The 25,182-nt window shown below is 38.6% G+C and overlaps 1 protein-coding gene across 1 annotated transcript; it reads right to left on the bottom strand.

The window, feature by feature from the left end:
• Positions 1-3,458: 3,458 nt before the first annotated feature.
• On the bottom strand, positions 3,459-24,956 carry scara3 (scavenger receptor class A, member 3). The gene is made up of 12 exons (XM_075459341.1): positions 24,489-24,956; positions 15,065-15,100; positions 14,428-14,472; positions 13,723-13,842; positions 10,298-10,378; positions 9,576-9,694; positions 9,155-9,399; positions 8,591-8,810; positions 8,100-8,188; positions 7,608-7,800; positions 7,059-7,236; positions 3,459-6,960 (listed from the first exon to the last, which is right to left on the bottom strand). Exons 1-12 carry the CDS (start codon positions 24,493-24,495, stop codon positions 6,467-6,469), a joined length of 1,827 nt encoding a protein of 608 aa, XP_075315456.1. The 5' UTR covers positions 24,496-24,956; the 3' UTR covers positions 3,459-6,466.
• Between the last annotated feature and the right edge of the window lie 226 nt (positions 24,957-25,182).

Here is a 25,182-nt window from a genome sequence, read left to right as displayed (position 1 = left end):
ATACAAAGAAAAACAACGATTTAGCTCCACCAAAAATCCCCCTGCAGTCACTTTTCTCTTTCCCAAGTTTACCTTGCAAGTCAGAGTGCGGTGCAAAGGGTGAAACTTACAAGGAATTCCTGCCAGTAGCCTATAACGGGCCTCAGCTTCCCTTCTCCTTTTCCCTTATTACTCAAGCAATTCTTAGTTGATTGGGACTTTGGTTGAAGCATGAGGCACTTAAAGTTGCTGTGAAGGTAAAAAAGTATAGCAGAAGTGTGAAAATAGGTTATATAAGAAAAAAATATATGGGTCCAATCAAGACGATGTTTTTAAAGTATCAAAAATAAATGTAATCAGCGCAGAAAACTGGCCCCTGTGACTGTTTGATTACACCGTGTTAAATTGATTCATATCAATCATGCTTTAGGCAATTTTGCAAAGTATTTTGTGTAACACTATAACTTATTATTACTGCTATAGCATTAGAATATGGCAGTACATAGTTTTCAGACGTAATTAGAGGTCGTATCGGCCTGCATAAACAAACACCCTATGGGGAGGGGTTTTTGCAAAGGACAGTCTCCACAAACCCAAATTGTCTTGAGAAGGAAGTCACAGATTTCTCCACACAGACCACATGCAATCAAAGTTTGCTCAAACATGATTAGTCAGTAAACTACAACAGAATACTTTTGGCACAACAATCTTGTGGATTGAGAACAGATTCTGTAAAAGTAAGCGGAACTCTGGTTTTGGGTCTGTTTGAGACTTTCCTCCTACCTTAAACGAGGTCATGTAGTTTTTGTCAATGCAGATGGAGACAACCAATAATTGCATTCAAAGGATATGTGATCTTTAGTGATTGTGAGAGCAACTGCATGTGAAATGGCATCTATGATGTGTCAGTAGAATTGTAAAAAGAAGGTTTTTAGCCCATACCATGATTATTTTCTAACCATACCACAGTAGTTTTGATTTCTAACGCTTACTGACTGGTGTTATTGCTTCAAGCCAACCAGAAACTGACAAAGCTTTGTCCTAATCTGTTGTGTATACATGTAACCAAGGCAGCCAGTAAAATGGTGCAAGAGAAGGTGACAGATGCATTGTAAAATAATCCATTTTAGGCTTAAACATTAGGTTTTTCTAACCCCTACCAAGCAATGTTATTGCCTAAATCCAACCAGGAAGTGACAAAACTATTATTGATGGAACATATGTCGGTGTGATGTCACATCACACAAAGGTCAATGGCTGAAAGCACTACGTTTAACTGCGCCATCCACCCTCCATCCTTCCTCCTTATTAAGACTTTGTGGCTTCTTAAACGAAAAGCTGTGGGGCTGATTTGTATTGAAGTGGATGAACAATCAACCTACAGTTATATGACTGTTTCTGTTGGAAGACTTGTTGGTCTGTTTTGTCCAGAGGCAAATACCAGGAGAGTAACTCTGACTTTTGGTTTCAAACCAGGAAACAAACAGCAGTCTTCTGTTTAAGATCCTAACTTCCTTCCCAACCTCCTCCTTGTATGGATTTTGTTGCACTGTAACTCTGTAACTGCAGACATTTTGAAGCATAAAAGAAAAAAAAAGAAAAACCAAAGATGAAGTGACTTATTAAATTTACACATTTACACAAGTCACATTGAGCTGCCAGAACAATTTCAATGAACCTTAACATTGATTCAAAAAGTGTTTGCAACTGTAGTGGTACTGGAGGTATATTGGTGTCTTGATGATGGTGGGAGTACACATAATTTGGTGGGAGTCCATTCTCCCATAAGTGTGCACACTGGAACCAGTTGTTGCAACTTTTCCATCTCAGGACAAAACACCCAACACCTAACACCTGATACACTGCGGAATTTTCCATTTGTCTACCATTTTTATTTCACTTCACTCTGTCCTTTGATCATGTCATTACTTATAATGGTTATTGTAAAAATAAAACAAAACAGTGGGTCCCTAAAGGCTGCTCGCCCGTGCGACCCAGAGAATGGGATTATTTTTGGGGAGGACAGTCTCATAGCTGTGCTCATGCATAAGTGCAACGCAAGGGAAGAATCTTATTGACCAAAATACAATTTGTTCATCAATCTTTTCCGGATCTAACAGCTTTTTCTTTCTTTCATCTCAATTTTTAATACAAGTTCTGTGTTCTTTTCTGATCTCACCTATTCTGTTTACAGCGTAGGTCTCCAACGCGTCGCTCGCGAGCTACCAGTAGCTCGCCGCCCCTTTCCAAGTAGCTCACCAAAGGGCCAATTTTGCCATTTAGAATATACTGATATATTGATGATTTAAAAGGTTATGTTGGGTCAAGTTTTTGATTCTTGGTTTGTACAAATTGTAAGTGATCCATAATAACATTTCATTTTCAGATGTCTTGGTGCATGTAAAAAGTTTTGTGAAGTGTGATACAGTGACATGGACATATACTGTATAACAAGGATAAGTGAATAAGTAACAATATCTGTATTTGTAGTAATGATAATAATATGTTTGTGATGTTTTAATACAGAATGTGAGATGTGGACAGTAACATATTGTAAATGTTCAGGAAAAGAAGGCTTTTTGAGTTTGTTTGTTCAAAATGAGCAATGATAATAAATGTTACAAAACACGAGTAGCTCTAGGCCATTTTTATTTTGTTAAAGTAGCTCTCAGAGGGAAAAAGGTTGGAGACCCCTGGTTTACAGTGACATCTGCAACTTTACGCCCTGCAGCTCAGCATTGTTTGATAGCACTTCAAATGTGTCTGCTAGAGGTTTCCTTCACAAGTTTGATTCGAACTTTTTAAATAAAGCTGAGAAATGTTTTGCGTTAGCCTAAGGAATAGTGAGCATATTTTCTGGATTTTACATTTTCCTGTTTCATAGATCAGAAACAGCTGCAATTGAATGCTTCTGCATCAGGTTTCTGAGGGAAAAACAGCAAGTGATTTGGAGCAATATGGTTTCGTGCTCGTAACCAAAAGTAATGCAACCGCGGGAATAAGGTGGATTCTTGAGGGAAGATTAGTCTGAGATCAGGTTTCTTTAACATCCCACACGGCCTGTCAGGTTCCAGCACTGAGAAACAGAGGGAAATGCTGGGAAAATAAAATTCAGCAGGAGGTCAGGGCAGTCTTCTGCAGGGAGGCGTTCATATGTCTTTTCTTTCACATTTGCTTCAGCTTGTCTCAGAGACAAAAAGAAAAGTCAAAGTCATGTTAAAGAGTTTGCTGTATTGTGACTTATTCATGTGATATTTAGATATTTGATACTGCAAGAAGAAGATGTCAGTTATAGGCCACAGTTTTGGGAGAGGTCCTACAGAATGTCAGAACAAGGTCATGCAGAATATAGACAGTAGAATCAAATGGGAGGGGTTAACATGTGTTTTGAATTATTGACAAAAACACTCCCTTTCCTTCTCAGTGCAACAATAGCACTGAGCTGTGGAGGTACAGTAGGACACTGATGAGACAGAAACTATGATAAAAAAGAAAACCCTTTATTGAAGTTCAATGCAAACCAGTTGCATTTCATTACAACAACAACATTTACAAAAATGTTTTTTCCCCTTTTTATAAAACTTTTACTTTGAGATATACATGATTATTTGTGCATTATAAGACCCAAACCCTCATGAAAACAAAAACTGTTATTCCAGTTGTCTATAGAAGAAATAAAGATTGACTTCAACTCACGTGTTTTTATTACATGGTTAGAAATATACATATTTTATGACTTGTTGGCCTTCCTATGTCTTGCCTTGTAATTGAGTATTGTAAATTTGGCAAAATATGCTCATTGCTTTAACTTAGCAGAAAGACTAGAGCAGCCTTAGCCCTTTCTACATGAAAATTTACCCCAATTTCACTGTCCGATGTAGACACACACCCCCAGATAAGAGTCAAACATTTGCTATAGCGAACAAATCTTCCCTATTACTAATTACTTTTGCACAGATAGAAAAAAGTTTGAGGATGTATATTTCCACTTGAAATCTAGTTTCCAAAATGGACAGTGACAAACTGAATTCTTGTCCAATTTCAAATGAATTCCAAGGAATCATAAACAATTGCATATTATGTTGATTGTGGTTTACTATTTGAAACTAAATTCAGTCACTGGGAGCAATTCTAAGACATCTCAATAGTCAGATCATTGTATGGGCTCAGATCTACTCAGGGTTTTTATCGTTGAATCTTTCCCTGCTGTGCATGTCCATAGACTACAAACATCAGGCAGCATTTGCTAGATGTATAACCTGATCCCAGACTGACAGAAATTTAGTTTAGGAGTGGGTTTTTTTCTTCGTTTATTTTAAAGGTATGTGTTAATTAGCTTTGTAAACAGTCATGCTAACTGTTCCCAGGTTGCACCCCCCAATCCGACATCCCAGCATTCCGACATACAAACGTCCCACCTTTCCAACGAGGTTTTTCATATAAGGAAATGTGCATTACTCAACAGATAAAAGTCCCTTCTTTCTGTTCATGCACTTTACATGTTTTAAGACATGTTTACAGATGTGATACAGTCTTTAAAAGCGTAATTAAAGCCTCTCCCCCTCTGTCTCTGCCTTATTCTTTAAAGCTTGTGATGTTTGAATGATATTAAATTGATTCTGGAGGATGATTTAAGGGTCAAATCTACAGTTAGAGGGGAGGATCAGGTGGATGTGGGTTTATTTCGGATTTTAAAAATAAAAGATGATGGCACTCAGAATCTATCCATAAGGGCTGTGTTGTTACTGTTTCACCATAAATCTGGTGTGTGCGTGTAACAGCTGTCATGTAGGTGTGTCGGATACCGTCAGATCCTGACAATGTCATGAGTCCGTGCTAATTTTCAAAACGCACTCCAAAAGCAAATTAATGATATTCAAATAGTTTATTACACAAACATAGACAAACACTGTTCACTTATTGATTTAAAACTAATAAAAAAATATATATATGTTTTGGGCATAATATATGAAATTGGTTTTATTTGCAGCAACGGGACGTCCGACACAGGAGAGCTGTCATTGATGTCTGTAATTGACATTATTAATGTTGCATATGATGCCAGCATGCAAAAGATGCATGGACTGTGGAGAGCTCCGCTCCAGCTGGCTGCTGTGACAGGTCACTGACACTATTTCTGCGTAATCTAACATGTTTCAGACTCGCGCCATTTACATTAATACCTGTATTTTGATATTTGGAATTTAAGGGGATTTTGAGAATAATTTATGACAGTTGGTTTGCGAGGTTGTGGAGTTCCTCTAAAAAGAAATATGCATTAATAGGCTATTAAAGCAATTGTCGGAATGGCGGGATGTTTATAGAAAACGAAGTGTCGCCATACCGACAATTGGAGGCCCATATTGGAATGGTGGGATGTTGGAATGGCGGCATGTAACCCTGTTCCCACTGCTTTCAGTCTTTATGTCTTAGGATAATCAGTCAGCATGGTTACATGCACAGTTGAGTCCGGCTACAGTTAAAGTTCAGCTTGAGGTATTGGGAATTCAGCTTTATTAATATACACTTACGCTTGAATGTGTCACATGAACGTACTCACTACCTTTAGCTTCATGCTCAGCCTGATTCCAACAAAGACACGGACTAAACTAGCTGAATTTTCATTTTCAAAAGTTGTTGCCTTAACTTTTTTTTTTCTTTTGACTAACTGTATCAATATAAAACAGTAAAAACAATTTAAACAATTCTGCAGCTGCAATTCGAACACAGATCCAGCAGATGAAAAAGTCTTCAGAGTACCTGCCCTGAGAACTGGCTTTAATTTTCACACTTCAAGAACAGATAAAGTGCCATCCATTGGACTTGGATGTGTCAGTGACATAATGCAGCAAAAAAAATGTGGATATTTTTCTGTGTTCACTGTGTAGTACATGGGACTGTGGATGTTTGAGTAGTCTGGATGGGAAACACAACTACTCCAAGTCCAAATGTGTGGTTAACAGCCCTCTTGTTTATTATGCACCAAAAGATTTTGGTGGCTTGACAAACCCTTCAAAGACATTCTTGCTTTCAGTACATTCAACAGTTCAAACAGAGCTGTTTTCTTTTTATTACTTTTAATCTGTATAGTTTATCTGTATAGTTATCTGCACCTCAACTTCTAGGCAAGCAGGTCCATTCATGAGAGGTATGAGGACCACCTTACAAAGTTCAAAGTGTTTCCAAATAGTCTATGTTCAGTCCTGCAGGACTTTCATCTTTCAACAGTTTGGCTTGTTGTCGAAGTTCTTTCCGCTCTCATTTCATGTGACCATGTTGTTTTATCCAGGGAATGCCTCCTTTAAAGTCTCATGGTAAATTGGGTTTGTTGCATTTGTTCAGAAAGCTCTCATTTGCTTTGCACAATCCCATGGAAATGGATTATTGTGTCTCCAGTCATGATGACTGATATTCTTTCATTTCATGTCCTATCATGATTCTTCGGTTTCTTTTTACCAAACAAATCACCTCAGACTCCAAGTCTTCTCTAATGTCTTTTGGACCCAGCAGCAGGCGTCACAGTTCGCTGCTGAGCGGTGTTGGTGTGGTCATGGATATATGGATAGCCAGGAGGTCCGGGGGTACCCGGTGGTCCGGATGGACCCGCTGGCCCTGGTTTTCCCCTTGGTCCTGGTTGTCCAATGATCCCAGGGAGTCCTGCCTGGCCCTGGATACCTTGAGGCCCTGTTGGTCCTGGTGCGCCATCTTTACCAGAAGGGCCCATATCACCTTTCTGGCCCCTCTCACCTTTCGGTCCTGGCTGACCAAGAGACCCCTTGGCTCCTTTGATACCTGGTGGTCCTCTGTTGCCATTAGGGCCTGTTTCACCCAGTGCTCCTTTAGGGCCAGGAAAACCCCTTTCCCCAGCAGGTCCACGGCCTCCTATTGGGCCCCTATCACCTTTGCCGCCAGACAGTCCCTGGGGTCCTTTGGAGCCACTCTCACCCCGGTTCCCTTTAGGCCCAGGTGGTCCAGGAGCACCTGTTTATAAAATATTGAGGGGTGAATAACAAATTTTTTTAAAAGAGTGGATGTACAATGTTCTGTTTTTACTTTATTTTTGACAACATCTGCTGTACCTTTCAGTATAGTGAAGTTCCTTATGATCTTTGTGTGTAAAACATCCACAAGCTTCATCTCTTCCATCACCATGGACAAGTTCCTTACATCCATATCAAGTCGGACGTTCAGCAGCATGTTCTGCTGTCTCAGTGTGTCAGCTAAGTGGAGGAGTAACAAGACTGTGTTGTTCATGTTCTGGATAAAAAGAAAGCAAAGGAACATCAGGATAAAGAAATGTAGTGGACTGTACAGCCTGAAAAAGAGAAATCAGATAGAAGAGAAACTTCTCATCAGCACATAATTCATGTGTCAAAATGTTACAAATCAGCTGATTTTTCAACCAACAAACTAGCCTGGGTGATCATTATAGTTATCAGTGTCTTGAAAATACTGCCTACAACATTAAGGAAAAAAAAAAAAAAAAACTGAAAGCTAATCTAATGCCTGAACTGAGCATATATCTAATCATTAATATGGATGATGATACTACCATAAATCTTCCACAGGAGGTTTTTCATAAAAGAAATACTCCAAACGTGAATATTTATGATTAAGTTCTTCACAACCTGTAGATCCTCCGTGTGTCTGCCCAGGCGATTCTGGCAAGAGGAGCTCTCGATGTTGATGTACTTGTACATGCTCTGGACGTGGCTGACGGTGGCGTTAATGCTTGAGGAGATGGTATCAATCTCCATCTGAATGGAGTTCAGACGACTGTCCAATGCAGAGAAACGCTCACCTGTCCGGTTCTCGTAATATCTAGAGAAGACGGTAGAGCTTTGGGATGAGACTGTTTGACATGTCACTTTGCATGTTTGTGCACAATATATTCATTATGTTGAGGGGGCATCTGTCAATACTGTCACATATCAGGGGTTAACTTCAAATTTGTATTTCATAGTTAATCTATGGTTAAGAGTTTGTTTTTCAGACTAGAATGTATGATAACGTTTAGACCTAAACCTGAGTTTAGGGTTAATAAAAAGATTATAATAAGCAAGTGGAAAAGTAATAAAAAAACAAAACAACATTCTCAGATTGTATTGTATGCAAATTACCTGGAATGATAGTGAAGGTCATGCATGTTCTCTTCGTGTTCATCCATGAAAGATGTCACATTGTCGAGCTGCATCTGGAGGTTCATCATCTAGAGAAAACACAAACACAAACACATTTATCTCAGTCAGATAATACTGCAGCATCAGCCACATAGCTTGGCCAAATAAACTTTAAAATCGTTAAAGACGTGTCCCCTTTCCAAAAATGTTGTTGCTCTCAGGGTTTAAACTGGTCTCCACATTGTGGGGAAGAACACGCACACATACACCAGACAGCACTCAACTGCAATGCAAAGTGCTCAACCTACAAATAAAGTCAAGCTGAAACTGAGCGTTTAGATTCAAGAGAATGGGAGACAAAAGTAACTTAATATTGATATGAGCAAGTAACACTATTAGCTCCTCATTAGTGCAATTAAACAATCAGAATGCTTGATTGTTCAAATGTTTGACTGATGAATAACTACATTTAATGAAAATCATGCGCTAACCTGCTGTGTGAGGTCGTAGAACATATCGGTAGACATGGCGATTCTCTGTTGATCTATCATAATGCTGTTCTGGAGAAAGCGCATGGTCTGCGAGGTGCTGCTTGTGTTGGATTTGATGGCGCTCAGAACCCGGCTGTAGTTCTGCCAGTCACTGGACAACTTCTGGAGGACCAGAGTCTCCTCGTCTGCTTTTCTCTGCAAGGCATCGATCCACATTTTGCTGAACGGCAGAGAGATGCACAGAGGACATGTGAGGTGCAGTGGATAAAACACAAACTGCGTTTTTACACATGCTCGCTGCATGGCTCAAAGAAAATAATTAAGAACTGTTGGATCCTTTTAGCTTGCACCAAAATCATATTGACTGATAAAACTGATGGCGTGGGCGACTTAATTTGATTGTTTTTAGCAGTGCATTGATTGTTTTTAGCAGTGCATTTCATTTCACCCGATTAATATGCCTCATTAACATATTTTTTATGTTAGACTGGGGTGTCTGTTCATAAAACATCCGTGGACTAAGTGCCATAAATCTCTGTGCTATTGTAAGTTATTTTCATTCACCTGAGTGCCACTGTTGTGTTAACTTGCTGCGCTGTAGCTTTGATGTCATACTGATCCTCTGTTAGCGTTTTCATCTTCTCCTCAGTTTCCTCAATCACCTCTTTCCAACCCTCCACCCGATCCAGGTATCTTTCCAGGGACTGGTTGAGAAGTTTGATCGACACGAGGTGGTTTTGGACTTCCCACGTCAGCTGGTTACTGGTGGACTTTATGGTAGCCTGTGTTTGGGAGGTCTGATCCAGGACCTGGAGGGGAATAGTGATGAAAGGGGGTGATCAGACACCCCCAGAGCAGACAGTTTGCTGCTTCTCTCTTATTTATGACATTACAAATTGAGTACTTTTGTGTTTTGAATTGCCGGAGTAATCCAATCAAAAACAAAACCTGTTGCTCTGTGAGCTTGTTTTTCAGTTTGATATACCTGCTCTTGTCCCAGTAACATTTTCTGGATGTCTTCAAACTCTTTCTTCAGCCTACTGATCTCCTCACTGTAAAATGTCACATCCAGGCAGCCTGAGCAGTTAGATGCAGATCTCAGATCTGAGACGTAAAGAAGAAGAAAGAGGTGAGAGGGAGAAAGAAAGAGGCAGTTGCTTGTACATGATATAGATTATTAGGACCATATGTGTGTTCGTGCGAGCGAAAAAACATCAGATCTCCTCCACACCTCATTAATGATCCCTAAAATTTTAGATGAATGCACAATCCACATGACAAAACTAATGCTTGTTCTGGTGATACTAAACAGATATTTTTTAGGAATGATGAAGAAGGAGTCCTTAACAAGTTCAGAGAGATGAAATCTTGAACTTTTAGACGAGAGGTCCAGAATAGTTTCTAAACTGATGTTATCATGACATTATTTTCGGTATCAAGAATGAACTGAGGCATGAACAGTAATCGTTAAGATAAGATATAGTTCTTAAGTTAATGGAAAACATCATTTTGGCTTTCATTATTTTAAAGGTGCCTGGTTTAAGCAGTAAATTTACAAGAAAAGGTTCTACCAACAAAAACATGGCAATTATCAGGCCTGAGCTTATTTTCTCTGTGCAGAAGTTTAGCCATTGTTATTGTTTTCTTATAGATCTAAGATGCAAACCTCAGTCAGAATAAGATTTTCTTTTAATCTGGTCACTTTACCCTCAATTCCTTGCTGAACTTTGGTGATCTTCTTGTGGTAGACTGCTTCCTCCTCAGACAAGTTATCCACCTTTTTGAACACTGATGATACAGAGAACTTAAAGTTAGGGAAAATCCTTGAGGTTTATGAAATTACATATGGTCTTTCCCCTAAATTCTGTTTCAGGGATAGAAAGAAGCAATCACAACACACTCAGCTGTAAGCTGCCATAGTTTTGTGGTTTTGTGTTTGAGGAAAAGAGGACTTAAACCATTAGATTTAAACATGCAAAAACATTAGGGAATAAATAGTTTAGTGTAAGACGGCCCAGAAAGCTGCTGAGACGACACAGAAAGCATTAACATCAGCAGCACTTGGGAATTGGGAAGTATTACTTCCCACAGAATTGGGAAGTATTTAAAGGCGTAAAAAAAAGGAAGTTGTAATTTAAGCCCTGACAACAAAACATGTTAAGTTTTCATTATCTTAGAAAATGCAAACAAAACACTGATAAATGATAGTTTGGCCAGCTGGCCAGGTTCTGCTTCCCCTGCATATTTCCCAAGAGAGCAGCAGCCATTTTAATGAGTGTGAGGGCTTTGTGTGTACAAGTTTACATTTGTGAGTGTGCAAGCTTGTGTGGTGTGTATTTTCAGGCTTTTTCAGCAGCATAAGCTCTGACCCAGGGGACTGATGGAGGTCTTTACCATAGCTTGTCTGCATACATGTAAATGCTTCCACATGTTCTGCACATACCATCCGCTCTACTGTATTAGCTGCTGTGACAGTGATGATGAACTTGGCTAAAGGGCTTTGTTGGCTAATGGCCTTTGTTACAGTCTGTAGAACAGAAGTTGTTGAATGCTTTGGATATCAACAACTGCATTCACCTTCAAAAATCTCTTTTTACATGATGTAATGAGCTAAAAATATGTTAACTCATTCAACATTCAGCTAACCAACAGGTTTTTATGGAAGATGTGCAGAACTGAACTCAAACCTGCATAAAGTTTTCACTCTAACAGCAGTTATTCTTTGTATCTGCTGTAAATGTGTTGTAATGTGTCAAGAAAGAAAGAAAGTTTGACAGTTTTATCTTTGTTTAAAAATAATTGAAGATAAGAGTTGAGTAATGGATCTTTAAAAAAAGTACACAAATTTTCTATCAAATAAAGTAGCCAATGAAACGTGGTACTTCATATCAAATAAAGAGTAATAACTCCTAATACAGCTCATAATTTACAGTTATAACCTCCACTAATAATAGTGCACACAAGAGAGAAGGTTAAATACATTTGAAATGCAGATTAATGAGGTTAAAAAAGTACGGCTGAAATGGAAACTGTTCAACGCTGTGTGAAGTCTGCTAAACATTTGGTTAAAAACCCTTTGAAGGCACAGCAGTTATCTCAAAGTCTGAGTGTGATGTGTTGTTTACTTAATCCCTCAGAAATATATATGTAAAACCCAAGTTCCGAAATGTTGGAATGGCTGTAAAATGTAAACAAAACCAGAATGCAACGATTGACAAATCTCACAACAAAGAAAAACAGAGGATAGAGAACAAAGCAACAGTTGAAAGTGAGACATTTTACCATGTCATGAGAAACATGAACTCATTTAGAATTTTATGGCAACAACACACCTAAAAAAGTTGGGACAGGGCCATGCCCATTCCTACCTTCTTTTAACTTGAGTCTGTAAAAGTCTGCGAACTGAGAAAACCAGCTGTTGGGCCTTTGGTAAACAAATGTTGTCAATTCTAGCTGCTCAACAGTCCTGGGTCTTCTGTTGTATTTTGTGTTTCATGATGCACCAAATGTTTTCAGTTGGTGAAAGGTCCAGACTGTAGGTCCAGTTCAACACCCGGACGCTTCTACCATGAAGCCATGCTGTTATAAAAGACACTGCATGGGGTTTAGCATTGTCCTGCGTAAATTTGCAAGGCCTTCAATAGAAAAAGATGTTGTGTAGATGGGAGAACATGTTGCTCTTAAACCTGTATATACTTTTGAGCACTGATGGTGTCTTTCTGATGTGCAAACTTCCAGTTCCATAGGCACCAATGTACCCCCATACCAGCATAAAGAATTTCCAAAAAGAATTTCCCATTTTGATTTATCTGAGCACAGAATAGTTTTGCACTTTGCTTCAGTCCATTTTAAAGGAGCTTAAGTCCAGAGAAGAAGGAAGTGTTTCTGGATCATGTTCACATATGTTTTCATTTTTGTGGATGGCACGGTGAACTATTTTAACAGACAATGATTTCTGGAAGTTTTACTGACCCCATGCCATAATTTCCATGCCAGAATCATGTCTGTTTTTAATGCAGTGTCACCTCAGGACCTGAAGATCACGAGTATCCAATATTGATTGTGTCTGTTGCACACAGAGATGTCTCCAGGTTCTCTGAATCTTTTGATATCTAGTAGTGTATGTGGAATCTTCAAAGTCCATCCAATTTTAAAATTGAGGACCATTATTGAGTGGCAAGTGGCACAAGACCAGCTTGATGTGTGTAAACACACACAAGGCAGGATCATTTTGCTTCTGTTGCTACCTCCCTTGCCGAGTCAAAGGCAGATCAGACAGATCAACTTCAAGCCACTTCACGTTCACACATGACACGATGCGCAACAAAGACACATTGGTCCCAGCTTCAAAACGGCATATGTATAAGAGGCTTCTTCTCTAACGTGCCCTTTTGATGTCAAGTCATGTTACCTAGTAGCCAATAATCTGAGTGATTACGTGAAAATAAAAACAACAGTCAGAAAAAATAAATGTTGAATTAATTGCTTCTCTATCAGAGACACTTGGGGACATTAGATTCCTGTTATTTACTTCTATTTTCTTCTGCAAAAAGGTGCCTCTGCCTGGTTACTTCAACACAATGTTCATTTAGACGTGACAATCCTTAGATAAAAGGTTCAGTGTGTCTACATGTCTCCTGCACATGTGCATCAATAAATGAAATGCCCACACACAGTTCACAGCATACTCCAAACAAAACTAAACTTTATTATGTTATGTACCTGAACGTAGGTTTGTGTTTTTGGGAGATTTTGCATTGCTCACCAGGCTGGACTCTCCCCTCCAAAATTCCCTGAATACCAGTAAAAGATGAAGATTTACGGCTTACAGCCCCAGTAAAAAGTGATGTAAAAATCATCTGTTGGTGCTGAACAGCTGTCAGCTACACATCATGCAGAACCAGGGACCAAATTCATATGATCAATGGGAGTTAAATGGACTGTGATTTATCAGAAAACTCTGACCATCATGCAACTTGCTCTTCCTAATGCAAATGTCAGCATTAATCAGTGGAATTACCTAAACAAATCACAAAGCTGAATGTATCCAGTCATAGCAAATTCAATCTCAACAAGGGGAGTAAAAAATATGGGGGCTGAAGAGGGAGAATTGAAAGTCACACAGAGCTCACCAAGTGATGCCAGCACTGCAACAGTAATGATGAGAAAAGCAACAAATCCATAGAGGACTTTGACGGCCAGCTGAAGAGACTGGCTCTGCTGGCATCTCACACAGCCACCTCTGCTACGACCTGAGGATGCAGGAAATCACAGTGACTGAATGTGTCCAAAGAAGAAGCAAAAAATGTTTGTCCACACCCATTTTTCATTGCCTGTTTTTAGTAAAGGGTAGAGTTAAGTGATGCAATTCTCCAAACATATATTTTTCATTTCTAAGCTTAATCACATGTATTTTCATGCAAAGAGCAAAGTCAGAAAAGTGTCGGATCGAAGTCGAAATAGATTTTCTTACATGATAATATATGGTGTAAAGCCACCATCCAGCCCCTCCTACCTCCTTATGAGCTTTTTGGAACATGTAACAATATTGCGATAACACATTTTCGTGTCATTCAAAAAGTAAAGTAAGTTACAATTTAGAAAGGAAAACAATTAGCAACACTTTTGGAGCCTTGAAATTGTAATAGTTCTGCTATTTTTGAGCATGCAAGTTTGAGCATGCAAGTATTATTATGTATTTCAAAATGAACATGTTACAATTTTCTAACCAAGAAAGTGTGCACTGTGGACCAATAAGGTTACACATTGTCACACATTCTTGTGCAAGACTGCATGTCATCTGAGTGTTTTTAGATTTGAGTGCATGCGGACCCCACCTCTGAATGAGGGCATCTCATCCTCCTCTCCAGTGAAGTCCTCGTCTGAGTTACAACAGAACATGCAAACAGCAGTTTAAAACCATTATAATTTACCTTAAATTTTAATCTGTTAAAGTATCATCATATAATATTCTTCAAAGCATGCATAAGGAATGAATGTGAACTTCCGTATGTTTGCTTTGACCACATGATTTTATGTCAATTAAATTGTTTTGCTTTCAGTCACTTTGGTATCGTTCAGCAGAACTAGGGTGTTTGCTTGAGATCATCTGATAGATACCACTGGTTGTTGAGTTTGTGATCATTAGGATACAAGTTGTCTGATAAGAAAAAGTGCCCATAACTCATTCTGCTGCCAGGAAGTCAACAAATCTTTTTTTTTTTTTCATGTCTTTCAGAAAAAAAAACAAATCCTACTAAACAACTCAATAGTAGTTTATCACTTCAAGGGGCCCCTGACTCACTCAATACCTGTTTCCCTTGCTCTGAGACCAGTTAAGCTTGTTCTCATGAGCTAATTAGTGCAGAACAGTGCATATTACTGCAGATACAGCACAGAATGACAATCATGTATGATAAACTGTCTCACATTTATGGCTGTTGGTGCCAAAAACCTGAACTTTCAGTTCATTACCTTTGAAAAGCTGGTTTTCATATCCACCGTAGTTGTCTGTGAAACAGAGACAGAGAGAGACAAAGAGCAGATATTTGAAAAATAAAGCTGACTGAAATGAAATTCTTCTGTAACCTCTGACAAGTTTTATTACTTGTCCCATAAATCATGCAAGCCAGCTGCCCCACAATCCATCTCCCCTCTGCAGTGTAGTAATGTGCAGCGTGAGGCTGCTATCTCAGAACATGCATGTTTTTGTTCTGCTCAGATTCCCTGAGTTGCTGCACACTCAGGAGAAAAGCATGAGAGCAGCTGGTGGTTTTATCCACCGATTCTTGGGGGAGTTTTTATAAGTTTGAGGAGGTTTTCATCACACACTGAAAAGGGCTAGAGTAAGCAAGACAGAATTTAACCAGAGGGTCCTATAAACCAAATACCCCCAGTTTGCATTGGAGCCCCACAAAACATTTAACTTCATGTTTCCATAGCTGTATGTAACCACTATAGATTTCATACAACACGTCATTCGCTGTACACCATCCAGCTCCACAGCAGCAGTGCCTCAGGTGTGGAGCTGGACAGTGTTTAGGAAACACACACAGCAAAGTGTTCTGGAAAGGAAAAAAAACAAGGAAACTCACTCATACACACATGAAAAAGGTTCGACAAGATGCTGAAGAGCGATCCATGGATGTAAGAAGGGTTGTCAGAGTGCTGAACGTTTTCCTCCCTTTGTACCTGGAAGTGTTTGACTTTGCAATCACGTTTCTCAGACAGATAAGATGTGTTTTAAACAGCCCAGTTGCCAGAGTAAGAGGATGCTATTTCACATTTCTAGGAACCACTTATGTATAATTTCAACATTTTTTTAGCAACAAATGTGTTTAATCTCAACATTGATCACCCACAGACAGGCGTAACCTCAAGGTTTCTCAGACATAGATACGTACAATTTCAGTGTGTTTAAAACAACCCAACCATGGATAAGTATCATTTCAATGCCTTTTAGCCACAGATATGTATTATCTAAACATTTCTCTGCCAAGGATATGTGTGATGTTTCTCAACAAGTGCTCGGGCAACATCCACACATGTGCACCTCATCCTGCATAAATGTAATCCCTAGTTAAGTTATAAAAATATTGAAATAATTAAATCTCTATTGCAGAATATGCAACCTCAAAAAAATTGGGACACAGTGCAAAATAACACATGCCGTGATTGGCAAATCTCATACACCAATATTTGTTCTCAGCAGAGAACATTGAAAACATATTAGATATTGAAAGTGAGACGTTTTACTATTTCATGACCTAATATTTCAAATATTAGCTCAGCCTGAATTTGATTGCAGCAACACATCTCTAAAAATGTTGTGACATAAGAAGGCTTTCATGAAAAAGTAAGTGACATTAACAACAAACAGCTGTAGTAACATTTTGCAAATAATTAGGAATTGGCAACAGGTCATTTATATCATTTACATATTTATTTTTGGGTATAGAAAGAGCACCATAGAGAGACAGAGTCTCTCAGACATACAGATGGCCAAAGGTTCAGCACTCTGCAAAAAACTGAGTCTACAAATTGTGGAGCAATATCAGAATAATGTTCCTTAACCTAAGAGTGTGAAGACGTTAAATAGTCTGTCATCTACTGTACATAATATCATCAAAAGATTCAGAGAAGCGAGAGCCCAGGTGCTGGGCGGTAATAGTAGCATTCACAGCAGCAGTAGTGACACAGATATGAGAGTGAGGTAGTAATTTTGCAGTTTACACAAACTGACCAGAGCAGAAGGGTATGGTTGATGGCATGTGCAGAGTAAGAGAGATAACATGTGAAGCAGCAGTACAGCTCAAGTTGACTGCCTGAACTAGCTTGCTGGCAGCACTCCATCTGTGAGGGTTAGAGGGATGATTATACATATCTCAAATACACTGCTTTACCTTCGTAAGAGAGATTGGAGTTTGACTCTAGAGTGAAACTATTTGTAAAATATAATGGATGGTTTCACAATTCATGGATAGTATAATGAACTTCTGGCACTAAAGCTACATTGTTAGGGTTAGGAAAATATCCCAGTTCACGCTCCTCATAAAGGATTTATTTGACATGATGTAGGATATATTTCTATGGCAGAGAAACATTAAAAATATATAAATCTGGAACATAAAAGGCGAAGTTGTCCTTTTGGCAATGGTTTTGTGTATATCAAATATTGTAGAGTAGGCTTGTAATGTGACTCTGGAAAGTTTCTTTCTCCTCCTTGCATGTATAGAGGCTGGTTCGGGTGAACACCAATGATGAACACTGATGAGGCAATCCTAAATGATTGTTATCAACTGCTTTTATCCCCACATGTATCTCAAACATAAGCCAAATACCAGATGACACCCGGTCATATTTCTTACAGGCATACAGGTGAATGCTGTAATCACACTTTGCATCTGGCTCTGCTGATGCAGTTGTTTTTGGCATGAGTGCTTTGGTTTGGTTATAAAACTAAGTATTTCTCCAGTACAGGCTGTTTCACATATGACATCAGTATAATTAAATGCTTTGAATCATCAGTGACTTGCTATTAGTTTTTAATCACAGTTTAGTACAAATTAAATCTTTCAGACAGTATTTACAGGAAGGGGAGGAGGAACCAGTGAGGAGAGGTCTCGCCTCTGATTGTAAGGACAGGAAAATGGCTGGCAAGAGAATGCTAGCAGTGGTTTCCCATAATATCTTGGGGTTAGAACTTCATTAGTTATAGATTTCTTAACGGAAACAGTCTGTTTCTGAACAAACTTTTCACCAACTTTTCAAGCTGCTGCTCATGTGGCATGTATTTAACAGTTATACCTCAAATAACCATGTATAAATACAATAATTTGACAGGTGGTGAAGTCACTAGGGTCTGAACTGAGATGAAATATTGAGGATAGAAATGCCAGGTTTGCTAAAACCAAATAAAAGCAATGACTTCATGAGATGAATCTACAAAAACAATGTTGGTGAAGTGAAGTTTTGATTGTGTACTTGCTAACGAAGCAGTGAGGTGAATGTTTACACAAGTCCGCGGTGGAACAGCTGAGGTCAGGTCTGGGTGGACGAGTCACTAAACACCAAGGCTTACATAATGATGACGGGAGAAGAGAGGGAGAGGAACACAGATGGAGATGGGGAATAGAGAAAGAACTGCATGTCCGCAATGATTTTTATCAAACAGAAAACTTGTAAAACACAAGAGAAGTGAAGGCTGACCTGCATCTGCTTTTCCAAGATTAGTGTGATGGATATTTTTGATTATATCCTATTTTGGAAATAAATGTGACAACTTTATCTGTGTGGGATCCATTATTTCATTTGATGTGGCGATATCATCAGTGACATGAAGGACATTACAAAAATGTAGCTAAATATTAATTGTAGATGGAATTTTATCACTTCACAAGTCCAAACTTCTTTCCTTCGTGGCTTTATGAATTTGATTCTATGGCAAGGATTTACTTGGATTTAGATATAAAACTATGTATTTTGTTAACAGCTATAACATAATCAATTAAAAAAATGCTTTAAAAAAAGCCCTCATAACTGCTCCTAGTGGTATGTTGTTATCTAATTCAACCTCTCATCATTGGCTTCCTGTTGTATCAGTTATGGTTTCACATTAAATCACTCCTTGATCTAACACGCACAGAGCAAACAGTAAAGACAACTGTAAGTGCAATAAAAACATTTGCTAGTAGAAAATGCCCTTTATCACCATGCCTGTTCAAAAAGTTGAAACCTTCAGAAAACCAATGTTTAAACCATTTCCATCCACCTCTGGTATGTTTTACATGGCATAGCTTGCTAGGCTTGTGTGAATTATTCTTTGCAAAATGGCACATAGAGTGACCATGTACAAAATACCTACCTTACTTATCTAAAGTCATGACAAACATAAATCTCACACAATCACCATGGCTCTTTTAATGTTGTTTGTGTCTCTGAATGTGGATATATCAGTATCAAGATAAAAGTGACTTTTGCCTAAATGACAAGCTGCTTTCCCTTTAACGGACTTATGATATGTTTACCTATCTGAAAAAAACTGTGGAGATGATTTACACAAGGCCAGCAGCTCTAAATAGTGTTTTATCAACTTTCGGCTCTTTTTTTAGTAGCTGTAACATCGCATACCATCATTATTCTGGGTTTTAGGGAAACATTTTCATGCCCAAACCAGTCTGAATCCTGTTTCAGAGACTTTCCCACCCTCATTAAAAAACATATCTGGGGCACAAGCTGAATTCCTGTCATATTTGAGGGCGTTGTGGTATAAAAAAAAAAACCTTACTGAAATGTTTAACTGTCAGCAAATAATTTATTATTGGCAGCTGAAATCTGAAATATCACAATCAGTATCCACCCTCAAATATCCACCACTTCATGGTTGTTTCTCCCTCTTAGCCTCTTTCCTTCTTTCACTTTTCTTCCCTCATGTTTTCACTGCTCTCGGTGGAAAAAAACCTCATGTCTGTCTCGTTAGGGAGGAAGTTGACCTGTCCAATGCACACAAAGCAGAACCGAGCTGATCTGACAGCAGCACAGCTCAGCCAGACACACCAATTCAATCAAGCAGAAAGTTGTGGAGCTACCAAAAAGCATATTTTGGTTCCGTGAAAAGGCTTTTTCAGATCTCAGCAGGCTGAAATGCTGCACAACTAAACATTTCCTCCAAAATTTAACAAACATAGAGCATCTGCGCAAATCTTTCGCAGAATAAAGGGTTTTCCTCTCACTGGGTTGGGTCTTATCATATAAAACTATAAGGTCAAAATGGTTTCTGAGAATTTTTAACCCTAAACAAATGGTGTTAACGCCAGTAACTACTTCAGTGTTTTAAACTGATCTGATGTTTAATACAGTAAGACAGAGAAAGGAAAAACACTCTACATGAAGAGAAAATTCAGTGTACTTTCTCACGCTTCTTAGTTTTACCCCTCCAGATGTCTTTGTATTACTTTAAAAAGATCATTCTTTTGAAAGTATGCAACCTAAATAAGTAAAGGTTGGCATCTACATAATAAAGATCAAAAACTAAAGATTTAGCCAGCTCAATATTTTCATTGTAGGACTTCAGGAGTACTTCTGCATTACTCACAGTTAAAAATACAACCTGTTTTTCTTATACTGTCCCGTGTATACTGTTCAAAACAAGCTGTTTTAGATCCTGTGTCTTTAAAACACAGTTTTACATTAAGATATCTGATCCATGGGTGTGTACATTTTCAAAATGTCTTTTATTATTTTACTTATACCACTTCAGTCTCATGATGCGAATAACCCTAAGCAGGCTTTGACTACAACCAGCACTGTGGTCCCCCGCTAAGGGAGACTTCTGCTTTATGCCTCATTATATTTTCATTATTATTCATTATGTTGTTGCTACAGCCGGTATATTTTAAAAGTGAATAGTTTGAAGCAATGTCCAGCTACATGTACAAGAGATTTTTGGGATCAAAATGCATGGCGAAGAGCGAGTGTTTATCCAGACTATGAGGCAGACTGAGGATGGAAAGGTTGGTTTCAGCTTGAATACTCAGCAGTGTACTCTTAGTTGTGACAGACGAAACAGCAAATATTTTGTACTAATGTGTATTTTGCAGGAGAAGTTTAAAGATGTGTTAAGTTAATTACAACAAAACACGATTCAATATCCCTCCCAAGACAGTAGAATTAAAGATGGCCATTGTAATTGTGACACCTGGCGCCTGGGTTTTTTTTAATAATATTAAATCAAAGTAGAATATCCATTTCTTTATGCACTGAAGTGTATGCATGGGGCTGATGTAAAATTGCAAAAGGAAAGTAGCCTTTCTAAATTGCTTTATGAAATTATAGATTAAATACATTTCAGAAAGACTGAAATACTTAAACTTCCAAATATAATGATATTGCCATTCACCCACATTGTCTCCATCTTTCATAATCAGCTCTTTGGTATTTGTGAATGCATCTCCAAGCCTGTTAAACATCAGCAATATCCCACATTTGTGGTTCCTCTGCTGCGGTTTCTTTCCGGGGTTTTGGACTTTCCAGACCCATCCCTGCCCTCTCTCCCTCCCTTCGCCCCCTCTGTGGACTCTCTGTTGTACAAAATGTTAGCCTTGTGAGTAACGAGCCCCAAATGTCCAGAGACCTCCCTGCATCAAATAAAGATCTATAGAAACCTTTGCTTTTAACGTGCCCATTTCTTTTGCGAACAACAAGGACAAACTTTACATTGAGAACATCAGCAAATACAGGCTCCAAGTGAAAACAGAGCCAGGAGATGGACCTGCCCAAGATCAGAGTGGAGGTCCTGACCACAACTCATAAAGCCTAACGAGTCATTTTCCAAACCTTTTTTGAAATCTCAGCCATTTGGGTACCCTTTGACAGGAATGTGTGGTCTCTTTACAAAACTTTAAATGCCTAAAAATGTGTTGCTACAGTCTGCAAAACTGTCGACGAGCCATTACAGGAGAATGTTCTTTTATTGTGGTCTGACAAAGATTTTTAGAGTCACTTCACATAAATGCCTCTGGACCAAACTGCTTTGGACAGCCGGGGTGAGACACTAAGACATGCATGGGGAGGTTTACGAGGCTGAGAGGCCAATGGGTGGGTACAGTTTTCTTTAATGTTTCATTTTCAATGCCTGTTGGTATTTACTTGCCTTCCAATTTCATGAAGTTGTCACCATAACTTCATATGGAGATGAAAGTCAAGCATGTAACAAAAGTTATGGCTTTTCAGTGGTATGCCACACATCATTAGAATGTTCTGACATAAATGATTTCCCAGACCAACAAATCAGACAACACAAACAACTCATAGCATAGGGAAGTATGAATATATTACCTAAACATATTCTACCACTAAAATCAAATAAAACACATGCAGCTTTTCTTTCATTTATCCACACAACATTAAGACTTTAACCCTGCTCATTCAGGTGACCAGAAGTAGCTACCATTTCATACTGCGAGCACAACTTATTATTTCGTATTTTGTTGGTGTTTCAGAGGCTTTTTGGTTGTGCTTAGGGTAAAGTAACTAGCAACATTAAGGAGTTGGCGAATAGCAAGCTGGAGACAGGATAGAAAGTAAAAGGGGACTTCAGATGTCTGAAATGATGACAACAGAAAGACCAAAAACAAACAAAACCCAGACTGAAAGAACCAAATGTCATGTTCAAAACCAAACGCCCTGATAAATACAACCAGTATTAAAAGAAAAGCCTTCAGACTAGTAATTGTTATAAAAAGGGCTTTATTTTTGTAATCTGTCATGAAATAATGAGTGGCATTATGTCTATCTCCAGTTCCAGTATCATTCAAGTAGTGTCATATCTTATGAATGTATAAGGTAGCTTTTAGCCCCAGATTTTAATGTGCCAGTTAAACATGGTGAAAATTTCTTTGTCACTATCTAAAGCCAATATAAAGGGGTGTATTTTGAACAAGACCAGTCTTTTCCTCAACCTAACCACCGAGCTTTGGTCCATAAACCTAACCAAGTGGTTTCATAGTGCCTAACCCAAAACAGGAAATTGTGCTGCCTAAACCTCAACCAGTAGCTATGATTGCTAAGTGAAACAAAACAGTGAGTGCATAAACATCTAGAATAAACAGCAAATGAATAAAAAACAAAAAAAGAGACAAAACAGATGTCCCAAGGTTATGTTGAACTTCAGTCTCTTGTTTATGAGTCTTGTGACTCTCCTCCATCTCTACTCCAGCTAGCTCATCAGCATTATGTCTCTCATTTAGTTGCCTTATCAGATCAGGTTAGACAAACACTATTTAATCTAAATAAAAGTCAAAACGCTGAATAAAGGTTGGAAGCTGATCTTACCTTTCAAACTAATAAACATACAAACATTTTAATTAAATATCCAGTTGCCTCAGATATTCATTCTCCTTGTTCAAACTGAAGATGTTTTAAATATAAATCTTTAAATCTACCACAACAAAAATCCATAAAATGTATTTCACTGTGGGACTATTCCTTTTACTCACTCTTTCCTTTGCTCTTTGCCAGCTATACACCTGCCTCCTGCCCCCCGTACCCCGCATTACTCCTCCTCCTCTTCAGCCCAGTTAGGAATGTATGAGGCAGCATGTTTTGTTCTGGTTGGGCAAGGCTGGAAACCACATTTATAGAGCTCCTGCACTATTTGGCTGAGACGATCATTGTATATATTCTAAAGTGAGTTAATTTGCAATGTCATCATGCGGTTCCAGTGCAACATGCCAGGAAGAAGTAGATTTTTCTTTAACTTCTGTATATTTCTATTTATAAGCTAACCTCAGTTTTCTTTAATTAGCTCTTTAATTAGAGTCAAATTCTTTCATGGCAACCTGTTTAAATTTCATCACTTACAAAATAAAACAGAGAACAGATTTGTGTTTAAAAGCAGAAGCTGGAAAACTGTTATTAAAATCCTCAAATCTACATAAAAACAACCAGTCTAGACTAGGTTTAGACCTGAAACATACACTGGTTGGGTTTAGACATTGAAATTACTTGGTTGAGAATAGCAAAACATCATGGCTTAGCTTAGAATAGATAGGTCCATCACATAGGTCCATCACATTTTAGAAAGCTCGGTTTTTTTAGGTTCCTATCGGTTTAAGTACAGGCTGAGCTTGTCTTGTTTATGTTGCATTGCTCAAATGCAGTATTGATCTGCAATAATCACACAGTAATAATCATTATTGAGCTATTATTACTACTACTGCTACTACTAAGAATAATAACAGTGATAATAATGACAACAATGAAAACAAAAAATACAATTTTCCAATTACTTGTACATATTACACATTAACATGTTTTTAAGATAATAAGTTTCTTGGGTGATTTCTTCATGCCCACTTTTGTTGCCACTCTCCTATCCTCTTTTCCCACTTTATCCTCCCATGTCTGTTTACTTTCACTTCTCATACTGTAAGTCTGGGAAGCATGAAAGAGCCCCCGCCCTCTTCAAAGCTACTGGCAGCTCTCCCTTCATGCCATGTTGTGAAAACTCTCAAATTCAACTCTTATGTTTTCCCTCGCCTCCTTTTAAGGGGAATATTAAGTCAGTTTGTGGGAGATTGGCAGTGGCAGAGAAAATTTTATGTTCAACAAAAAGGTTCTGTGGTACACATACAGAGAGTTTTAAGGCTGACTGATCAAAGTTTCACGTCCAACAACAACAACCGCACACTTTCTTGCGATCTCCACTGCCAAGTTTTAGAGCTGATGAGGAGCATATGTGATCGTTCCGTGCAGGTGCAGAACTGCATGCCACCATGAAAGATTATGTTGCATTTTGTTTGCATTTTTGAATGTTTTTCAGTCAAGGACATGCATGTGTGTGGTATTTTTGTCAACAAAGAAAGAAAATGTATTTATAAATGGAATGAAGCACCTTTACCTTTCATGATTTCTGGCTCTAGAAACCTGTGTGGAGATTCTTGTCCAGTTTCCTGAAGCTTGAGCTGATGATGGTGCTGATGTTGCAGTCCTCTTCCCCTTTTTTCCCAAAAAGCAAAGGCATTTGTGTTCCAACTGTCACCAAAACCCCACAGAAAGGAGGGAACCCCAGAGTCCTGCAGTGTCTTACTTCCACAAATTTGAAATGGATGCAAAGCAAGCAGAGAGCAAACTTCACCCTCATCCAAAAAAAGACTGACAAAGCACGTCTGCAATTAGAAAAAAAAAACAGACAAAAAAAGATCTGATATCTAGATTATGTCAATGATTTAGAAGAAAAACAGTTACTGTTTCTCTGAACATGTGCATTTGCGTGAAGCTCTCTGGCATCCTCCCTCTCTCAAGCAGAGCCCGAGAAAGCTAAACCTCCTCAGACAGAAACCATGTGCAAGTTCTGAGAGGGAGGGAGGGAGAAATGTTGGAGGAGGGAAAAAAGAGTGAAGAGTGGTTAAAGAAAGAGAGACAGAAGAGGGAGAGATATGGGAGGGGAACAAAGAAAGTGGAAAATGAGGGAGGGACTGGAAAAGGGACAGGATGAAAAAAGTAAAGGGAGGGGGAGAGAAGCAGGGAGGGTCCATATGTTTTGTTGAAAGTCAGTTTCGTGGCCGAGGCTAATTGCTAACAAATGTTTGAAC

Source organism: Odontesthes bonariensis, chromosome 24, assembly GCF_027942865.1.
Source record: "Odontesthes bonariensis isolate fOdoBon6 chromosome 24, fOdoBon6.hap1, whole genome shotgun sequence".
Taxonomy (NCBI): Eukaryota; Metazoa; Chordata; class Actinopteri; order Atheriniformes; family Atherinopsidae; genus Odontesthes; species Odontesthes bonariensis.
Note: the sequence above shows the minus strand (reverse complement) of the source record. Positions and strands in the feature narration are given on the sequence as shown.

What these genes read in the sequence shown, in the direction of transcription:
- scara3 (XM_075459341.1), bottom strand. An exon ending in AACACAACAGTGGCACTCAG is followed by an intron (nt 8,811 to 9,154) that starts GTGAATGAAAAT and finishes TCTGCCGTTCAG; the next exon opens with CAAAATGTGGATCGATGCCT. An exon ending in GACCTTCACTATCATTCCAG is followed by an intron (nt 7,801 to 8,099) that starts GTAATTTGCATA and finishes CGTCTTCTCTAG; the next exon opens with ATATTACGAGAACCGGACAG.